The sequence below is a fragment of the Tinamus guttatus genome, unplaced genomic scaffold (assembly GCF_059628265.1).
Source record: "Tinamus guttatus ecotype Peru unplaced genomic scaffold, ASM5962826v1 Tinamus_guttatus_pri_ptg000223l, whole genome shotgun sequence".
NCBI classification, from domain to species: Eukaryota; Metazoa; Chordata; class Aves; order Tinamiformes; family Tinamidae; genus Tinamus; species Tinamus guttatus.
In genome coordinates, this window is record NW_028288757.1 from 1,078,630 (window position 1) to 1,098,836 (window position 20,207).

At 48.5% G+C, this 20,207-nt stretch overlaps 1 protein-coding gene across 1 annotated transcript; it reads left to right on the forward strand.

Moving 5' to 3' along the window:
- Nucleotides 1-5,068: 5,068 nt before the first annotated feature.
- FOXN4 (forkhead box N4) lies at nucleotides 5,069-18,381 on the forward strand. The gene is made up of 9 exons (XM_088525159.1): nucleotides 5,069-5,154; nucleotides 14,485-14,648; nucleotides 15,498-15,613; nucleotides 15,711-15,824; nucleotides 15,967-16,094; nucleotides 16,313-16,409; nucleotides 16,505-16,712; nucleotides 17,252-17,635; nucleotides 18,149-18,381. Exons 1-9 carry the CDS (start codon nucleotides 5,069-5,071, stop codon nucleotides 18,379-18,381), a joined length of 1,530 nt encoding a protein of 509 aa, XP_088381285.1.
- The last annotated feature ends 1,826 nt before the right edge of the window (nucleotides 18,382-20,207 follow it).

The window sequence follows — 20,207 nt, forward strand, 5'->3', positions numbered from 1 at the left end:
TATTATCCGCATGATGATAAAGATTAATTTCTTCCAGGGCAAGCTGCATGCAGGCTGAGACAACATTTCCCAGCTGAATAGAGAACAGCAGGCACCAGTTTGAGTAACGAGGACATTGATGGAAGCTGCCAAACTCCTACTGCAGGAATCAGCTTATTACTTAAAGATGCAATATGGAAGAAAAGGATGAAACCAAAAATAAAAAGTAGTAATCTCCTTAGCAAGTAGAGGCCCCCAAGGGTTTATAAAGCAGGTTTCTCTGCGATATGTGTTATAAAGCTTTCCAAAAGTAAAGGCATTTTAAAGTGTAGTTTGCTCTGCCCAAGCAGGGCCTGGGACCTCCAAGCTTTGCGCTTACCTTGGCTGCGGGGAAGGCCTTTTTGTCCGTTACATCCATGCATGTAATCAGCGATTGTGCCCATTGTGAGAGCCACATCCACCATCTGCGGGCTCCCGAGCGGCCAGGCGAGCGCTAAACCCCGTCCCGATGGGATTAATCTGCAATTTCACACCAAATGATTTTTAAGTATAATTTGTTACGATACAGTGTTATAAAATAAAAAACGGTTGGTGCTGTTGCATTGTAATAAAAGGAGGAAGCTTGTAAAGTTTGTTGCATTTAAAATGATTTGTACAGAGTCCATTTTCACATTAGTTTCACTTAGACATGAATGCCCATGTCTTGGGAAAAGAGCTTTCTGGTAATTGAAATAGCTGCTCTTTACATCTGAGGGAAGGAATACACATACAAGCTTAAAACCTGTGTACTCACAGGAGGAGGAAGAACAAATTTCTTCTCACTTTGTTCAGGGACTGAGAAGTTGCAGTTTAAAACGTAAATTGAATATTTCAGTTTTGCACTAAGGGGAATGAAGGAATGAATTTAGGGGCACTAGGTAAATAAAGGAGGAGCTGGAGAATCCACCACTCTTTCCCATAAACAAAACTGGCTTGAAGGGAACAACGTAATGATTTCTCTTTAGGAAGCACTTGCTGTTATTAGAAGCTCCCCATTGCATTAAATGGGGGGCACTGATCTTAATGCACACCATTGACTATCTAAAAATGTGTGGAGAAAATAAACAGAAAGGGATGATAACTGTAATAAGAAATTATGCCTTGTAAGAATAAAGAAGATAGAGGGTACTTTAATGCTCTTTAACAGAGAAAAATGATGGGTAAAACACATAGCAGCTTTTTGGCTACACCAGACAGAACTGGAGCTCCCAGACCAGACATCTCTGAAGTAAAAAGAACATTCAGATGTTCTAGGCAGACTACATGGAACAGGGAGGCCACCAAAGCCTACAGGGAGGACTCATAAAAACCTGCTTTTGGGAGTTCCTCAACTCTCCCTTTCTTTTCCGGACCTATTTCTTAAAATACAACTTGAGAAAGGGGAGAAGAAAATTAAAGTACTTCATGACAGTCTTCATTAATAGCAAAATAAATTCAGTTCATTCAAAACAAGCTATTACAGCTTAAAGAATACAGAAAATCAAGCTAATTGGGGGAGGAATTCACATACAAGTAAGTCAATGCCTTTACAAGCAAGTCTTTCTTTTGGCTCTGTTACTTTATTTCATTACTTACTTGCCATGATCTAATTACTCCCAACAAAGGGAGAATTAATCACTGAACTTTGTTATTTTACAGGTTACATGTGATTTTAGATACCTCAAAATAAGCCAGATAGAAATTGAAGTAAAAATAGCTAATAATTTTTTTCTAACACTCATTGTAAAAACTAACTTCAATAACAGTAGGTGAACTTACCTCATTCCTTAGCACAGACAATACTGCAAGTGCCAGCAACAATCTTCCATACATCACGTTCTCTCACTTTAAAGCACAGGGAAAAAAAAAGGGGGGAGTGAACCCTAACATAGGCAGGAAAATAATACACAACACCCCTTTTCACCCTAGTTTCATGCTGTTCTCTTAGACAGCATAATGTCTCCCAGGAAGTCCTACTTGGGTGAGGAAAACACATATAACAGGGAAAAAACAGCTGCAGTCAATCTCCTTCAATTTAATCAACAACTCAGTCAGCTGCATCACATTTAAAGCTAATAAGACACGTGATAGAATAGTCATGGAATTTCTGGAAAGAAAAAAAAAGAAAAAAAGAAAAAAATACCCCCTAAAAAACCAACACTCGGGAGTAACAGCAAGAACATGCACGGTGACTGCTATGGCCTGTTGCTTATTGTGGAAATTCTGGTTTTAAAACTATTTGAAATTTGGCTACCCTGCTTATGAAACCTTCCTTCCTAGTATTTAATCAGAGCTGCTCTTGTTGCCATGCACTAAGGGCTCTTCTTAGTGCTTGGGAAGCTGAAGTCTCCCAGTTTTAGCTCTCCTAAGGAGCAGGATGGTGCGGACCCCCTTGCTCCCTGTCACCCCCGGGATGTCCAGGCCGGGGGTACCCAAACCCTTCCCGCGTCAGGAGGGATCCTGAGGAGCGAAGGTGCCTTCACAAAGAAGCCGGTCGAGGGAGAAGCTCGACACAGGGCCCAAGGGCAGTGTGAGACACTCCAAACTCTGCAAATGCTGCGAAATATCTTCACCCTCCTACAACTGTTTGGTTACAGGGAATGCATTCTAAATCTCCTTTTAAGTTAAAACATAGGTATATAAAGACACTGAGAGAAGTGGGCTTCATAACAAGTTACAAAAATAGCATAGCATATCACTGTAATTAAGTGATAATACTCTGCATCTTAGGCTACAGTAGTACTACTACTTTATATTTTATGCTGCTGCTTAGTTCTCTGGATTTGCCTCATATATTCAGGCCCAGATGCTGAGAACTATTGATTACTCTCAATTTTTACTGATTGTAATTAGAGAGATTTGATGTTCATTAAACTGAACAGATTCTCATTAAGAGCAAGAGAAAAGATCTCCCGTGTCTTCAAGTCCCATCCCCCTTACCCCATGTAATGAACTAATAAGCTCAAGGGAATTTTCATTTCATACATGTGAGCGTGTCCACATTTATGTCACTTGCAAACTCCAAACCACGTGCCTCTGATGAAAAGGAAGCAAAGGGGCGGCCGTCAGTCTGAACTGCCTTCCTTGCATTTCCTACTTATCTTTATGGATTAATAGATTTAAATAAATGTCATAACACACACTCTCCACCCTGCAGCCTGGTCCCCGCCATGGACACCCTGGTCTCCATGGAAGCCATGGTCTCCAGCTTGCCCACGGTCTCCACCTCGTCCATGATTTCCAGCTCATCCATTGTCTCCACCTCATGTACCATCTCACACAGTCCCACAGCTTGTCACAGCCTCCATCTTTCCCATGGTCTCCAGCTCACTCATGGTCGCCCCATCATCCATGATCTCCATGTCACGCATTGTCTCCTCGTCATGGTCCCACCTCACCCATGGTCTCCACCTTGCCCATGGTTCCGTAATGACCGTGGTCTCCACCTCTCCTATGGTCCCCACCTTGCCCATGGTTCCGTAATGACCACAGTCTCCACCTCACCCATGGTCCCCACCTTGCCAATGGTCCCCACCTTGCCCACGGTTCCATAATGACCGTGGTCTCCACATCTCTCATGGTCCCCACCTTGCCCATGGTTCTGTAATGATCATGGTCTCCATCTTGCCCATGGTTCCATAATGACCATGGTCTCCACCTCACCCATGGTCCCCACCTTGCCCATGGTTCCGTAATTATCATGGTCTCCACCTTGCCCATGGTTCCGTAATGACCGTGGTCTCCACTTCTCCCACGGTCCCCACCTTGCCCATGGCCGACGGCTCCCCTGTGGTCTCCATCTTGCCCATGGTCTCTACCTTGCCCATGGTCCCCATTTCACCCATGGTCCCCACCTCCTGCGGATCCCCACAATCCCCATCTCCCGCAGGGTCCCCATGTTGTCCACGCTGCCCACCTCACCCACGGCCTCCCCCTTCGCTCCGGGCTTCCCTGCGTGTCTCCTCCGCTCCCTCCAGAGCGGTTCCATGCGAACTGAAGCAGGAAGGCGCATGGCAGCACGACACAGCCCCGCTCCCCTCACCCCATTTTGGGGAGCCCTGTGGAGACCGGCGTCTCCCAGACCGGGACCGAGGACACGCGGGCCCAGGGGAGCCCCCTCGTCCCCGCGGGGGCCACCTCCGTCCCGTCGCTCCCGGCCTCCTTCCCGCCGGGGCTCCCGCCTCGCTCAAACCGCCGCTGCGCGTTTGAAAGCGGGAGCGGTTTGCGCTCCCCGCCCTCCCCCGCTGCCAACGACTCTCCGAAGTTGCACGAAGTGCGTTTTTTTTTTTTTTTTCCCTCTTTAATCATTCCCGAATCCCCCCCGGGCCCGGGGGGCGGGCAGGGGGGGTGGTTGGTGTGTGAGGGGAGGGGGAACGGGCGGCGGCGCCGGGAACGGCCGCGCTCCCCTCGCCCTGCCCCGGGCCTGACCCTGCGGGCGGCGCCGCGCGCATGCTCGGGGCTGGACAGCTCCTGCGAGGGAAATTTAAAAACGGGCCGGAGCGGCGGCGCGCAGCCGAGTCACGGTGGGACGGGACAGGCCCCGCCGAGCCCCGCCGCCGCCGCCGCCGCCGCCGCCGCCGCCGCCGCCGCCGCCGCCTCACGGAGCCGCCGCTGCCGCCTCACGGAGCCGCCTCACGGAGCCGCCGCGCTGCCCCCCCGCTCCCCTCAGGGAGCTGCCGCCCGCCCGCCAGGTTTGTGAAGCGGCGGGAGCGGGCGGGAAGGTGGCGGCGCCCCGGGGGTTCCCTCCCTCCCTTCCTTCCATCCCTTCTTCCTTCCCTCCTTCCTTCCCGCACGCTGAGGGAGCCGCCGCCGCCCGCGGGTGACACCTGCGCGGCCCCGGCAGGAACGGGGAAAACTGTTAATCCCTGACGGGATAAGGGGGGAAAACCCGCACCTCTGCATTCGGTTACACCTTCCCCTAGCCCGCGATTTTTTTTTTCCCTCTCACATTTAGAATTTTGTTCCCTTCCTACTGCTGAAATGCTGGATAGCTACTTCATATCAATGTTTCTCTCTCTGTCTCTTCTTTTTTTTTCCTCCCCAATTTTCCCCCTATCTTTTGCAAAAGGAGATGATAGAAAGCAATATCCCATCCATGATGTCAGGAATCCTTAGGAGCGCAGGGCAAACCCACCACCCTCCACTGCAGGAGTACAGGTGAGGCCATGCTCTGTTTTTGCAAATAACGGCTCTTGCCGCTTCCTTGTGAACTCAAGCATGTAGAAAACCCCCTTTATTTTATGTTTTTTTTCCTCAGAGAAAGCTAACTACATTTTTTTCCCCCTACTGTAGTTGAGGTGTCTGAGCTGGTGATTGGTTGCAATGAATTGCTTGTTTGCAAATACCCTTCTCTGAAGTGCTTTGATACGAAATTGTGTTTGGTAAATATTCCCTGCAAGCCTCAGGTGGACCTAGTGCTCCCCCTCTGCTTTGCGAGCAATGACAGAGAAGGCTAAACTCATTAAATAACAATTACTCCACATTCACTTTCAGATGATGTTTTGCATTTTTAGGAAACAGGCAGGAACATCTAAATCATGCTCGGGGGTAGCAAAGGAGGCTCTCATTAAAGCAAGTAATTACTTAGCACTCCAAAGCACTGGCATGTGTAAAAATTCAGATATAAAGGGGGACAAATCTAGATTTGTCAACAGCCGCTGATAATTTTCCTATAGCAAAACATATTCCTGTAGCAATTTAGCATCTAAAAGTATTGCTGGAAGTGACGAGATGGGTACGCGCGGGTACGGCGCGCTGGGTAAGTTACGTTACATCTCGTCACATGATGCAAACTTCCATGAAATACATAAGAGCAGAACACGAGCCAGCTCCCCCGCGACAGCAGGAGGGATTTGCGTTTATTTTAAAACGAGGACGTGAGACTATCACCTCTGTCCCATTCTGAGGGCGTTTTCCTGTATTTCTGTGGGCAAAAGTGGTTGGCTGCAGGTATTCTTCTGTCAGCCTCTCTGTTCAAAATGCAGGCGCTGCCCTGCAGCCCCTTACAGCTCAACAAGTGATTTGTTATACTCTCCGGAGCCTCTATGGAGAAAGGTTTGTGGGACTCTGTTTAGCTGTTTACTGAAGCACTGTTTGCTCTAGGCATTTTGTTGGCTGTGTAAATATTTGTAAAGAAATGATTCAGTATTTAATAAAGGGTTTGTATGAGAGAGACTTCTGGATACTTATATTTAAGTCAGTATTAGTGCCCTGAAGAACATACAGCCTTAACAAAGACCCTTGTTATGGAGAGAACTCTTTTTAACTGATAGCTGCAGAAAATAAAACACTCTTTTTGAGAAAAATAGGATTTATCTTACCATGAGCAAGAGTTTCTTCTTTTATTTTGAGGTCAATTGCTTTTTTAAAACTTCCTTTAATTCTCCCTTAAACATTTTTAACTTTGAGATCCCAGTTCTCAAAAGTTTTATCCCATTTGTGATTTTTTTTTATGTAGCTTTAAAGTTAATTATTTGACCTCCTTTAATAGTGGCAAATTCTGAAAAAAATGCATAAAATCTGCATTGCACCATAAATGCAGAGCTGTATTTGTCCTACTTCATGAGAAAACACTTTGGATTATGTAAAAGAAAATCTTTTAGACTGAATGATTTTAAGAAAAGAATAGACCTGTCAAATTCTATCAGCTCTGTTTACTCTCCTGCTGTCACCACAGTCCAAGACTGGAACCCACAGTCCTGAGTTCTCCATGGGGGAGCATCAAGGCTCCACAAAATGGGGAATGGCCTCCAATTAGTGAGCGGGAGCCGGGGCTGTGCTCAGAATACTCCTCTGTCTCACTCGGAGGCTTTCAATTGGGTACTTGCACTTAGAGGAGACCAGACTTTCCGGGGAGCGTGCAGGAAGAAACATTCAAAAGAGACAGCGTGTGGGCATGTAAGCAGAGGACAAAATCGATCAATACCTCCCATTTGTCATGAAGTTTAAGCATAACGTTTAAAGCTTTACGGCATATTCTCTTTTTCTTGTAAAAAGAAAGGGATAAAAATAGATGAGGGAAGAAAGAGTTCCTTTTTTTTTTTAAGCAGATATTTAAGCGCTTTTGTTCTAAAGTATTTATAGTAAATTTGACATAGCGAATAGCACTCCAATTCTTATCACTACTCTGAAGTCCAGGGTAGGACAGAATAATGCTTCGAGACAAGTATCTTTTCCATGGATTCAGCTATGGGATATAAAATATACTATCTAGGAATGATTAAGGGCCATTAAATTTTCCCCAGCACCTACATTCTATGGAGCTGTCACCATTTAGCTATCAATACAAAGCAGTATTTCATATTAGCAGATGCTTTTCTCACTCTTCCAAAGAAAATTTTGCTGCCTTTTACATTTTCATAGCTGCAGTAGTGACAAATATTTCTAAAGCTTTCATGTTTCAGGGAATAAAGGCAAAGAGCCTTAACAGTCTGTTACTTACAAACTCTTAACACTTTACTCTTGTTAATTATAAATGATAGCAATATAACATTTTAGTACACATATTTTGATACTAAAATCAAACAATAGGCAAAGTACATTTACTATGAGTTGATACATTTGCAGTTATTTCAGCAGAAACAACCAAACTAAAGTTACAGGAGCCAACTCAAAGATCACAAAATCAGCTGCGAGCTCCCACAGTCTTCCATAGTTTTGGGGCTCCTTTGAGAAACAAAGTTTTTCAGCTTATGAGCAGTGCTCTTCAAGCAGTGTTTTATGCTGAACACTGCAATAGATCACTTGGCAGTGCAGTTTGATTCAACATTCGTTACTGATGCCAGAGAAGTAAAAGATCTGCTGTGATGTCCACAGGTACTGAGTCAGATCTAATGTGCAAGTCTTTAGTAAGACTTCCTCTCTTATAGATGAGAAGTAAATAAGAGATATTACCTTACCTTTGCCCTGGAAAAGTTGGGCCTGGACTTGGTTTTAATAAAATTGAAAGAAATTTGGGACATACCTATAAATTCTTCCCCAAAGAAGTTTTAATATTGTTGTCTCTAAAACTGTCTCAAAAATTCTTGGCTTTAAAATACAGCATTATGTATTTTTCTCAGTCACTGTCCCATTTCCAACTATAAACAATCACGTGTGATTTACTATGTATTATAAATCATGACATGGAAAACAGGCCTTTAGAGAGGGAACAAAATAATTTGCTAAGGGATACCTGTCATGCATGGAAATCCAGATTTAAAGAATCGATATAAAACCCTACCTATCAATATGGTATCTATCTACTTTAAAAAGAAGTACTACTTTAAAAGAAGTAACTGACTAAAATGAATAATTCTATCTGAAGAAATAACATTACTTTTTATTGCGATGCAGAATTAAGGCATAGATCAGCATTTTGTACAAAGACTTTTTGCTTCTTTACTGTGTTGTAACTTTCTACTACTATATTTACAGTTGTTAGGAGCTTTATGTAGTATTTGGAAGGCCTTGCAGTGCATTTTCTAGTCATATCATGCATTTTTAGTCATAGTCATGTTAAACTAAAATAGGTGTTAAATAGAGCCATAAATCATTCAGCACATTAGTAGATTTTCTGTCTTTCATCTCAAGTTTCCCTACAGTTCTTAAGTAGCTCTTTATTAGCTCGTTAGATATTCTGATTAAATTTCTGCTGAGATAACTACTTTTTGTGAGATATTCTTCAGTTCCTGTCCTATGCAGTTAGGATTCTGCTTTCTTTAAGCACCGATTCAGCAGCAACCCAAGTCTGGCAGTAAATGTGTCAACGCTTAATCCTGTGTATAATTTAGCCATGTATAGAACTCCCTTCAAACACACAGCCACTGTATTCCATACATTCTAGACATGACTGCATTATAGTGATGAAAAAAGGTGGAAAGTTTTTGCCCTTTACAACATAGAGCAGGTTTTAGCTCCCCTGTGTCTGGTTTTGAACTTGGGCTGCTGAAGAACAAGCTCCAGCCAAATACCTTGGGCCGGCAGCGCTGGGGATACGCGGAGCCTGGGAGCTTGCACGAAGCAAACTCGTGCAGACAAAAGGGTACAAATGCAGAACTAACAAAACGGTAATTGTTCCTGAAGAAAATGTCAGTGTCCATTCCCTTGACACCATGTGTGTCTGACAGGGAGTGAGATAATGACCCGATGTGTCGGAGGAATTTCATCGCAGTAGTTGCTTCATTCTTTCAAAAAAATGTGAGAAACCTCCTAGGAATCAGTCAAACTCAGGCCACTATGGATTGATTTAAGTGGATTAGCTCAACTGCTTCCTATGCGGCTCCTGAAATGTGCTAATCAGTATTAATAAAATATTGTGGCCCTTGCTCCTCAAATTGTCTTGCAGTTAGTGACAGCACCACAGATGAGTCCTTTTATCAGATGCTATCTTGTGAGCTTCCGAGGTGATTTTGTTTCCAGGGAAATCCACCTTTGTAGATTACCTCCTAAAAGGAGGCTGACCTCCGGTTCAAAACAAGAAAGCAGGAAAGGAATTTGGATTTTTTTTCAGCATTCCTTTGAGAAAACTGAGATGTTCATAGCATAACATTCTTGGTTTACCATGGAAAAAGTCTCATGTTCAAACACATGTGAAAGTGTTGCATGACTTTAGCAGCAGCTAATGCAAGGGAGACAAGTGCTCATCATAGTGCCAAATGGGACAATATGTTTTATATAGCTTTAATGCTGGTGTAAGCAATCACATAAGAGCCTAAGCATATGATCCTCATACTAATAAGTAGCAATTGAGACTATATTAAAGGAAAGGAGGTAGACAAATTTCATGTCTTTTACAGAAAACATTCAAGCTGGAGACAGGGGTTGAAACAAGCAGAACAGTCTGAGGGAGAGGAACCCGCATGGGGAGAGGCAGAGGGTGGCACGGGGTGGAAAACAGAACGTAGGGGTGGAAAACAGAACGTAGGGGTGGAAAACAGAATGTAGGGCAGGGCAGCACCTGCAGAGGAGGAGAGGGGGAACGGGAACAGGGAAAGAGCAGAACAGATGGAAGGAGGAGAAAAGGAGGCAGCAAAGTTAGCTCCTGCAGTCAGAGAGCACTTCTCACCATGGAGACAGCTGCAAAAAAAGGCAAAACAAATATTTGCCGTGTGTTTGTTGTTTTGTGTGTAAGAAATCACTTGTGCTTGTCCTAAGGATGTTGTGCAATCACAAGCTGAAGGGAAGGGTTCCTCGTAGCCTCGAGATGAAGCCGTCACAGGGCTCCTCCTCTTTGTCACTCGCACTGGGTAAGGCCCTGCAAACAGCTAATGAGAAACGCACGTCCCTGCCTGCCCTCCCTAGGGAACACTTGCATTGCTGGCTCGTGGGCTCGGGTCAGTGCTGGCAATCGCCATAAAAGCTGCCCACTAAGCAAGGATGACTCCACACTCAGTGTTGGCTGTGCCAATGCAACCAGCATGGTTCAGCCTGCCTTGGTTTGGCACAAGCCAAGACTTTGCTGAGCACAAGGTGCCAGTGTGCAGGAGGGCGCCCTGCAACCAGCTCAGACACTTCCCATCTTCTGGAGACAGCTCCAGCATGGACACACGGGCTCCTTTGAAGTGGGAATTGTGCCTCATGCGCACGAACAGGCAATTCCAGACACTGTGTTCCAAAGTGGAAACCCCAGTTACTGGCCAAGCTGTCTCTCGAGAGGGCCCAGTGAGCTTGGTTATAAGAGCAGCTAGTGCAGGAGTCCAACCTCTGCGTGGCTGCAGCATGAGGAGCTCTGGAAAGGGGACGTCTTGGCGTTGCTGCTGGTTCTGGGAGTGTAAGCTGTGACCGTGTGGGCTAGTTGATGGCCAGGAGCTGTGTCCCTAATAAGATAAACATTTGGGGCAGTGCAGGATAGGGCAGATGGCAATGACTAGTGCTATCACTGAGCGTTTCTGTACTGCTTGTATTAGATCTCCAAGTGCTTCTCGGAGGAGCCACCCTGTGACATGTGGATGAGACCTCAGTGGCATTTGGATTCTTACTAGTGCATTTCCCTTCCTAGCACAGAAACAGGTACTGTTTTCCGTAGAGACTTGAAAGGAGAGGGGTTAAAACAAGGTTGTGGTATACCGTGAGTATTTCCTCCACATTTGGGACCCCTTTCTGCATAGCAGCTCAGCGCACAGCCAGGCAGCCCTGGGGAATGTGCAGCTGGGGACGTTTGCAGTAGTGTGCATTAATTACAGCGTATCACCATTTATCTCATTTACATGCAGTGAAAGGAAATGCTGCTTTTACCACAGTGCCCCATTGTGCCCGGGCAGTGCACAGCCCTGAGGACACAGGGGCTCTGACTCCCGGTGTTTACCCTCGGATGGGACGGGATGGAGCAGGGAGCAGAATCCTGGCACGCAGGGCTATAATACGGGATGGAGCAGGGAGCGGAATCCCGGTGCACAGTGCTATAATACAGGATGGAGCAGGGAGCAGAATCCCATTGCACAGTGCTCGAGTACAGGATGGAGCAGGGAGCAGAATCCCGGTTCACAGTGCTATAATACAGGATGGAGCAGGGAGCAGAATCCCGGCGTGCAGTGCTGCAGTACGTGTCTATACGTTTGCACTTGCCTTGGCACAGGCAGCTTTTCAGGTCAGAAAGATCAAACCTGTGAGACTGAAACTCCAGGTGCTGCTGTGCAGCTCCCTGCAGGGCACATCGGCATTTTCCGGCAAAAGCAGGACACACACTGAGCCTGGGGCTGCAAGAGAAGCTGCTTTCAGGCTCCCTAATGCACCTGGGCATTTAAAACACCGCAGCCAGGCAGCTATGGACATACTCTAAGCAATGTCTCATTCTTTAAGCCTAATGAAATTAAAGCATTGCTTGGGAGACAGCCTGAAGAATAATCCTGTAACGTGAAATATTCATTTTATCCGATTATTAAGCATTTTCCCCCCCCCATTATTAAGGGGAAGAACAAAAGTCTAAATGGAGAGAGGTGACATCAAAAGCACCGCGAGCTCAGATCCAACCTAGCCGTGCCGGGACGGAGAAGGGAAGGAAACGCCGCTGCCTTAGGAAGGAGCTGGCTCACACCCCTCCCTAGTTGTTGTGCTCTGCTGCTGCACCTTCATACCTGTTCACCACGGCACCTAATGACGACCGCCCCAACGCAAGGCCACAGCCACCTCCTCGCGGTCCCCTGCCACAAGGAGGGAGCGGGAGGGCAGGGAGATCCCGCCGGCACCTCCGCGTCCCGGGCATTCCCGGGAACACCCCGACCCGCGCGCCCCCTGACCCCGCCGTTGTCACCGCGGCCGCCTGTGCGCGAGCGCCCGGGGTGCCAGATGGCCGGGGCGGCCTGTTGTGCGGCGCCTGTCAGCAGCCAGATTAATGGGAAGTTTGTGGAAAAAAAAAGAAAAAAAAAAAAAAAGGAGGAGGGGGGAAACAATTAAGCAAGAATCCCCAAAACAAAGGGGGCCACGTGCCGCCGGGCAACAGTCGCTGGCGCCACAAAGGGTTATCGGCTTACAATGAATGGGGCCAACTGTTGCAAGCGACATGAGCCTGCCCCGTTTTCAAACCACGTCGTGTCCCTGTTTACTTCCAACCCAGCCAATCTGCGGGCCGCCGCCGCGGTCACCTGATGCTCTTTTTATGTATTTAAGTCCCCGGCATCACCAAATAACTGAGCACCGGTAACCATGGCAATGCTAATTATTGCGCTATAACTACCGTAGTAGTAAGATGTTTTTGGCCAGGATTTGAGTTTCTGGCTCCTGATCTCTTTTTTTTTTTCCTTTTAAAAATCTTCTTACGAACAAGTCAGCTGCATTCTGCTTTAAAGAGCGCCCAGATAGTAGTGTCAGGAACGTTGGTAGGTGCTTCTGGAAGTCATGAACAGGAGCTGAAAGCTCCTGCTGGGCCAGGCTAGCGCTTTGGCTTGCTCTTTGGAGCTGTTGTGGACTCGTGCAAGGCATAAACGATGCTTCAGCAAGAGACCAGATTTGTTTAATGCTTCTACACCATCATTTGGCAATGAGCGTATGAGCACCACACAGCTGCCCTTAACGCAGCCCTGAGAGCTCTTTAAGTCTTTGTTTTACAAGCAGAATCAACAACTTCCAACTGAACCGAGAGAAAAAGACATCTTTCTGGATCTGAATCCCTTTGGGTTTACCCTGGTTATCCAGTGACAACTTCCAATTAGTGTTTTAACTCCACAAGACAGCCACGACTTTCTAACAGTTTCATGGGAACTGTTTAACATGAAAATAGTTCAGACCTTCATTTGTGATAAATCTTTCTTCCACTTTAATTGGAGTTTTGGAAACACAGGACCGTGTGAGTGATGCAAATACACTTCGGTGTTTCCATTTCGTGTCACACACTCTCTCCAAAGGAAAACAAAGGCAGATGGATGGAGCAGACAGGACGGGAACCCAAACCACGGCCTTGGCTCTGACAGCTAGAGCCAGGCTGGGTGTTGTGGGTATTCACTAGCGCTTCGGTCTAATTATTTACTAGGTCAAACACTCATGGAAACACAGAGTTTCACGTGCTTCACAAATCCTAGTTATTTATCAATAATTTCATATATTTGAATGGGAGGGACCGACGGTTCCTTCTGCGAAGTTTGGATTCTGCAGCAAAGCTCTGCTTGTCTCTCCCGTGGTGGGATGAGAGGCTGGGAAGGCTCCTCTGCGGGTTCCTACCGGCTCGCGAGGATCCAGGCACGGAAACGGCTCCCCGGGTTGACTGCAAGGTTAATGCAAAACAGCACTGGTAAAAATCCGGAGAGTGGACGAAACAAGTGGAAATTTGTGACAAATGTGAAAATAATGACTCGGCTGGATTTATTTCTACGCAGTTTCTCTTCCAGGTTTTCATCCTTCCTCCCCTACAATGTGGCACGAGAAGTTTTCTTTGGATATTTTTTAAGCTTGTGGTTATTTTAGTCTAAAGTTTCACATGCAGCGTGTTTCTATGTCATCTTAACAACTCCCTCAAACCTGGCCTGTGCTATCCACTTGCTAACAAAGACCCTTTTAGATTCTTCTAGTTTTTTTTCCATTCAGTTTTAAATTTCCTCGATGAATTCGGCTTAAGTGGAACTACTGCCTTAATTCTCCTCCTCCCTGTGTTAAACAGTGAAAAAGGTGCATACAAAACACTGAGATTCAGTCTCTGCAGCTCTGCCCTGAGCTGACATAGGTCCCTCCTGAGGAATCACGCGCATCGCACACCGTTCAGCGCACAACTGTCTTAGGACAGACCTGTGCAGAACAGACTCCTAAACTGGTCCTGGTTCAAAGCAGAAGCACTTCAACACGTCCTAAGTAAAATGTTTCACATGGCGAAGGAAACATGAATTCAGGATCAAGGAAACAGAGGAATTCAGGATCAAAACGTAAATGCCTCCCAGCTAGGTGTGAACACAAGGCACCCTGGGGATTCCAAGGCTCATGCTGTTTTCCTGTTGACCTGCGGGAGCGTTGGCATCCCGGTCATCCCGCTTCCCGCGGGAGCGGAATCCCTGCCCTTCACTAACCTTCCGCGCTCTGTTCCAGGCTCGTGGCGTCCGGCCCGTCCCAGCTGAGCGAGGACGAGCTCCCCAGCGACCTGCAGTCCCTGTCGTGGCTCACGTCCGTGGACGTTCCCCGGCTGCCGCCCGTGGCCGCCGCCAGGATGGATTTCGGCCTCGGCGCCCCGAACGCGATGCTGCAGCACACAGGTGACCTGGAGGAGCCAGGGGGCTGCACTGAATGACACAACCTGCTGCCCCTTCCTTCCCTCCACACGCATTAGCTTCCCTACTTGCAGATTCATTTTAAGTACATCATATTTCATTTCTTGCCAGAAGACCCAGAGCTTGTTGCCTTTGCATACGGACACCATTAGCATCCTTTTCCTTAAGAGGCAATGAGTCCTAGCAGTCACTACAGAGATCCTAGGTTCTGAGTGACTTTTTTCTCAGCTTGGTTGCTGTTGTCTTGTATGAGCTTTGGCCAAGATATTTAAAATTTGTGTTTCAGAGGTTTTGAACAGCTTTAGGATTAGGTAATTAATCTTTCTTGTTTGTTTCAACATTGATCAAGTTAAGAGTATCTCATTTACCCCATACCTGTTTGCTTCATAGAGGCTTACAGTGTATGTTCATTGAAAGCCTTTCTGTGGTTTGCCAACATCCTTTAGGTAAACACCCTAGTTCCCTACAGCATTTGGTGAGAGCTCAGTGTATCCCCCTGCTTGCTTTACTGCAGAAATCCCTCTCGAGTACAGCACATGTTGAATACAGAGCATTTTTCTTTTGTAAGACACTGTGGCTGTGACACCGCTGCAGACTGTTAAGCAGCTGTCATCTTTCTCTCCCTGCCTAAGAAGTTTTAGAAGCAGCTGATGTCATCTTTGCAATCTGTGAAATACTCAGGGTTCTTTCAGGATGGAAAGCTCTACAGAGGTGTGATTATCCACTCCAGAGCTTAGCTCTGTTCAGCTGCATCCATGAAAAAAGGATATCATCCTACTTTTCTGAAGTGCCTTTTCATACAAGCATTTATTGAGTTTGCTTTTTCCAAAACAGGTCCTGTGGTGAGCAACATGCACTCGACAGCAGCACCTGGAGCGATGATCCACGGCCAGGCCAGCCTGCCACAGGGAATGCTGGGCCTGAATTCCATTTCCACACATGGAGCAAATGTAAGAGCAGGCCCTCATGGCTTCTTATTGCAACGCTTCTTGGGAAAATATGCTGCTAATGTTAGGCCTGCCACGTCTCTTGCCTTTATCCCTGCAGATGAGCCCGTATGCAGTAGGAGGGCAGCCCTCTCCTAGTCTACAAACGCAGCAACAGCTCTTCCCTCCTCCTCACTCACAGCAAGTGTTCGCCGTAGCACAGAGCACACAACAGGTACTGTTACTTGCCTGGGGTCTGCCTTAACACACTTGCAAAAACCACATCTAGAACTCTAATAAAAGAAGAACCCCCCTAACTCTGCATACCCGGGGCCCTCCCGTGCCTGACGTTGTCCCCTTCTCTCCTCCGCGCGCAGTGCAGCGCCGCAGCGATCTACAACGCGCCCTACGGCGCCCAGCCCCACTACGCGCAGCCCCGCCTGGCTCCTCACGCTGCCCAGGAGCTGCATCCCAAGCACTACCCCAAGCCCATCTACTCCTACAGGTGAGTGGGGAACAGCGAGCGTGTTGCCCAGCCTGAGCTGGGGTGATTTCAAGGGCTGCAGGTGTGAACATTCAGTGCCTTTGGAGGGGAATGAAAGCCCATCTCCAATCAGAAGTTCATGTCCTAACAGAGATGGGCACAAGGTTGCTGGGCCAGCAAAAGGCCCGCTGGCTGAGCACACACAAGCTTTTGTTATATCCTGGGCTTCTCTCTTGCAGTTGCCTGATTGCAATGGCCTTGAAGAACAGCAAAACAGGCAGCCTGCCAGTGAGTGAGATCTACAGCTTCATGAAGGAACACTTTCCCTACTTCAAGGTATGCGTGTGCCTCAACTGCAGAAGCAGAACAGCACAAACCCTCTGTGTTCACACTTGGTGCCTATTCCACTAACTCCCTCCTGTGCCCTTTAGACAGCACCCGACGGCTGGAAGAACTCGGTGCGCCACAACCTGTCCCTGAACAAGTGTTTTGAGAAGGTGGAGAACAAGATGAGCGGCACCTCCCGCAAGGGGTGCCTGTGGGCCCTCAACCCCGCCAAGATCGACAAGATGGAAGAGGAGATGCAGAAGTGGAAGCGAAAGGACATCGCTGCTATTCACAGGAGCATGGCCAACCCAGGTAGGGCTCGGCGTGTGCTCTAGCTTCTTGTTGCACGAGAGGTAAGGAGAAAAGAAAACCCTTTCAGGAGCTCAACATTGACAAAAATCAATGAGAATTTTTGCTGCAAAATCTGCAACACAGTCAAAACTAAATGTTCTCCTTTACTTTGAGACCATCCTCATGGAAACTGTCAGAAAGCTCTCGTTCAATGTTACTTAAGATCGAGCTGAGTTCGGAGTTTCCTGCCCTGCAGGTTACCTGTCAGGCTGCGTTGGTTCAGCAGTTGCAGAGCAGCTGTCCATGGTAGCACCTTGGTGGCTCCTGCGGCCGTTCCTTTCACCAGGGATAACCACCAGAGTTGCTCAGCACTAGGGCAAGGAAATAGGTGGCGTTTCTTTGCTCTCTGAACATCCCCAGACCGTCTTCCACGCAGCTGCCCAGGCAGCCAAAGACGCTTTCCTAGAGTGTTGCAGGTGGCGGTGCTCACGGGTGAAACACTCGAACAAACGGGTTAAACTCTCTCTTTTCTCCCTCGGGAACGGGCGCTGCTGGCGCAGAGGAGCTGGACAAGCTGATCACCGACAGGCCGCAGAGCTGCCGCAGGGCCGAGAAGCTGCCGGAGCCGGAGGCGTCTCCGCTGCGGCGCGTGGCCGCCGCGCAGGGCCGCGTGGCCGTCGCCCAGCTGCAGCCGCAGCCCGTGGCGACGCTCTCGCTGCAGTCGCTGCCCCTGCACCACGCGCTGCAGCCCCAGGCCCGCATGGCCCCGGAGTCGCCGGCGCCGGCGCAGACGCCGCCGCTCCACGCGCTGCCCGACGCGCGGCACAGCCCTCTCCCGCCGCACGGCGCGGGCCGCGCGCCCCCGGCCTTCCTCAGCGTGGCGGCGGACATGAGCACCGAGGTGGACGCGCTCGACCCCAGCATCGTGGACTTTGCTTTGCAAGGTAAGCGAGGAGGAAGCTGGGCCAGAAACGCGGCCTGCGCCACCTGCACGCCGACGGGCAACCAGGGACTCGAGCGCGGCGTGCTGGGGCCGAGCTAAAGGCTGGGGCTGCTCTTGCAGCAGGGCTGCTCTGGCCTCCTCCACGCACATCCACGGGAGCAGGGAAAGCCCTCGGGGTTCAGGGGCAGGCCCTGGGGTAGGTGGCTGCACTGGGGACCCCGCGTCCCTCACTGTCCCTGGGCACCAAGCTCCACTTGTGCCTTAGTTCTCCCCATTCGTAAAAGCAGAACTTGGGTCTTGCCGAGCTGGGGCCTGCCTAGAGGGGCTGGGGTAGGGGAAGGCTGCCAAAAAGCTCCTGACTCCTGCTGGAAGCGCCGGGGGGACGGAGCCTCGTGCGCTTTTGCCCTACGAAAGGGCAGCATCGTTTCCAAGAGCAGGTCAAGCCCTTCTGCAGTGGAGCGGGCCCTGAGCGCGGCCGGGCGCGCCGGCCTGACCGGAACCTCATCTTTCCCAGGTAACATCTGGGAGGAGATGAAAGACGACAGCTTCAGCCTCGACGCCCTGGGCGCCTTCAGCAACTCCCCGCTCCACTTCTCAGACTGCGAGCTGGGCCCCGGCGGCCTCGCGCCCGGCCCCGGCGCCGACCTGCAGGTCACGGGGCTCTACAGCACGTACGCGGCGCTGGACAGCGCGGCGGCCGCGCAGTACCTGAGCGCGCCCGGCACCAAGCCCATCGCGCTGCTCTGAGCGCCGCTCCGCCTGCCGCCGACCCGTCAAACCCGACCGCGAAAGCAATAAAACAGCTCCTCCTGCAGACACTTGCAGAGTGTTGGCTATTTACTGGGACACTGCACGTGAAACCGAGCGAGTAGAACCCCTTTCACCCACGGCACCACCGAGGAAGGGACGTGGACACTTGTCACACAGGACTGATGAGCTCGTAAGGAGGACGTGGAAGGCGGCAGTAGGAGCCCGTTCTAGAAGGTAACTAGCCCGGTTAAGGTGAGCACGTTAAATGACACCGCTCCGGAGCCATCGCCGCTGTCACCTCCTGCAAACGTCTCCCTAAATCACCAAGTAACTCCTGCCATGGAACCAGCATCCCAGGCAGCTGCCTGCAACACTCAGGCTTTCCTGCCACAGCTGCCTTGTAATTTATTGTCATGAGGTAGGAAAAAGGAGGGGAAAAAGATAAAATGGAAACTCAAATCTCCAGCAGGGAGCTGTCAGAGCGGGGTTTAAGAGGAGAGTCTTTGCCCCACGAGGGAAGTGGTACCACTGAATTAGTAAACTGATCACTGGCTAGATGCTGTAGGAGTTGTGTCTTTTTAGGATTAAAGAAATAGATTCGTTTATAGTATTGTGGATTGTGCTTCTGTCTATTCTTGTTCTAGGCAGTATTACTATTTGTAAATTTATTTATATTTATTGTTATGAAGAGAATTATGTAAACTGAGCACTGTTCAATTTTTTTTAATGCTGCAGTAACCTGGTTTACATCAACTAAATTATTCATAATCAAAAAATGCAATGATTTTGATCACTTTTGTTACACTACTTTTCTTTTAAATGAGCACTTTTGATACTGTGACACTCATGCTTTTAAAAAAAACATTCAGAGACCAAATACTGTAACTGTACCATACGGATTCATAGTAGCCTTTCTTTCCTAGTTATTCCAAGTAAAATTAATTCTACTGTAGACTTCTAAAATTTGCAAAACCTGCTTTATATTTAGTAATATAAATTGGAAAAAAAGAAAAAAGTGAGGAAATATTCGAAGCTCTGAAGAGCAAACTGTAAGAGTACTTTGAAATTTAGCATTTAGTCTACTCATACCTCTCTGGCCATGGAGTAATATTTATATTTTGTGTTTTGTCTGTTCCTGTGCGTTAACAGCATTTCTTAGTCTGTCATTTCCCAAAGGAGCATCCTCGGTGCCCGGGAATTCCTCTCTCCTATTCCCTGTACCTGGGCTGAGGCAGAACCGGCCCTGGGTTCCGTGAAGCTGCTAAAACCCACAACAAATCCCAACTGCAGCTGCATTCCCAGCCCTCCGCTGCGAGGCAGGAAGGCGCCGGATTCTGGAGCCGCTCTGGGGGGATGAAAATCCCCCTTGGGAAGATGGGGGTTGGACTGTGAACCTGCCTGCGGTGTCCCGGGTGCACACGAACACGGGAAGTTCTGCCCCGAGGATGCTCCAAGTCATAATTTATTGTTCCAGAACAAACGTGGTTAACGGTCATTTGCTGGCGTCATCTACAATGTCTTCATTTTGTTAAATAAATGATATTTCTTAGCACCAAACCTGGGTCACTCGGGATGTCCTGTGTTGTGATCCCTCTGGTGTCGAGCAAGCCCCGCTGAGGCCCAGCATTAACCAGGAATTCCCAGGCTACCCCAAAGCCACCCGAGCAGGAAGGTAATTTGAAATCCATCATAAAGAGCGGAGCTGCTCATTCCCTTCCCCCAGAAGCCCGAAACGGAGCCATGGGGATCTCGGGGAAGGCAGGGCCGGGCAGCGCTGCTGAGCCGCTGCCTTGGGCCCTGGCTCAAGTCTCCCAGCAGAACAA

Bases quoted from the DNA above. Each gene is read 5' to 3' on its own strand.
- FOXN4 (XM_088525159.1), top strand. From the start codon at position 5,069: ATGATAGAAAGCAATATCCCATCCATGATGTCAGGAATCCTTAGGAGC. The intron at 5,155-14,484 runs GTGAGGCCATGC...GCTCTGTTCCAG, and splicing joins CCTCCACTGCAGGAGTACAG to GCTCGTGGCGTCCGGCCCGT. The intron at 16,713-17,251 runs GTAGGGCTCGGC...CTGCTGGCGCAG, and splicing joins CAGGAGCATGGCCAACCCAG to AGGAGCTGGACAAGCTGATC.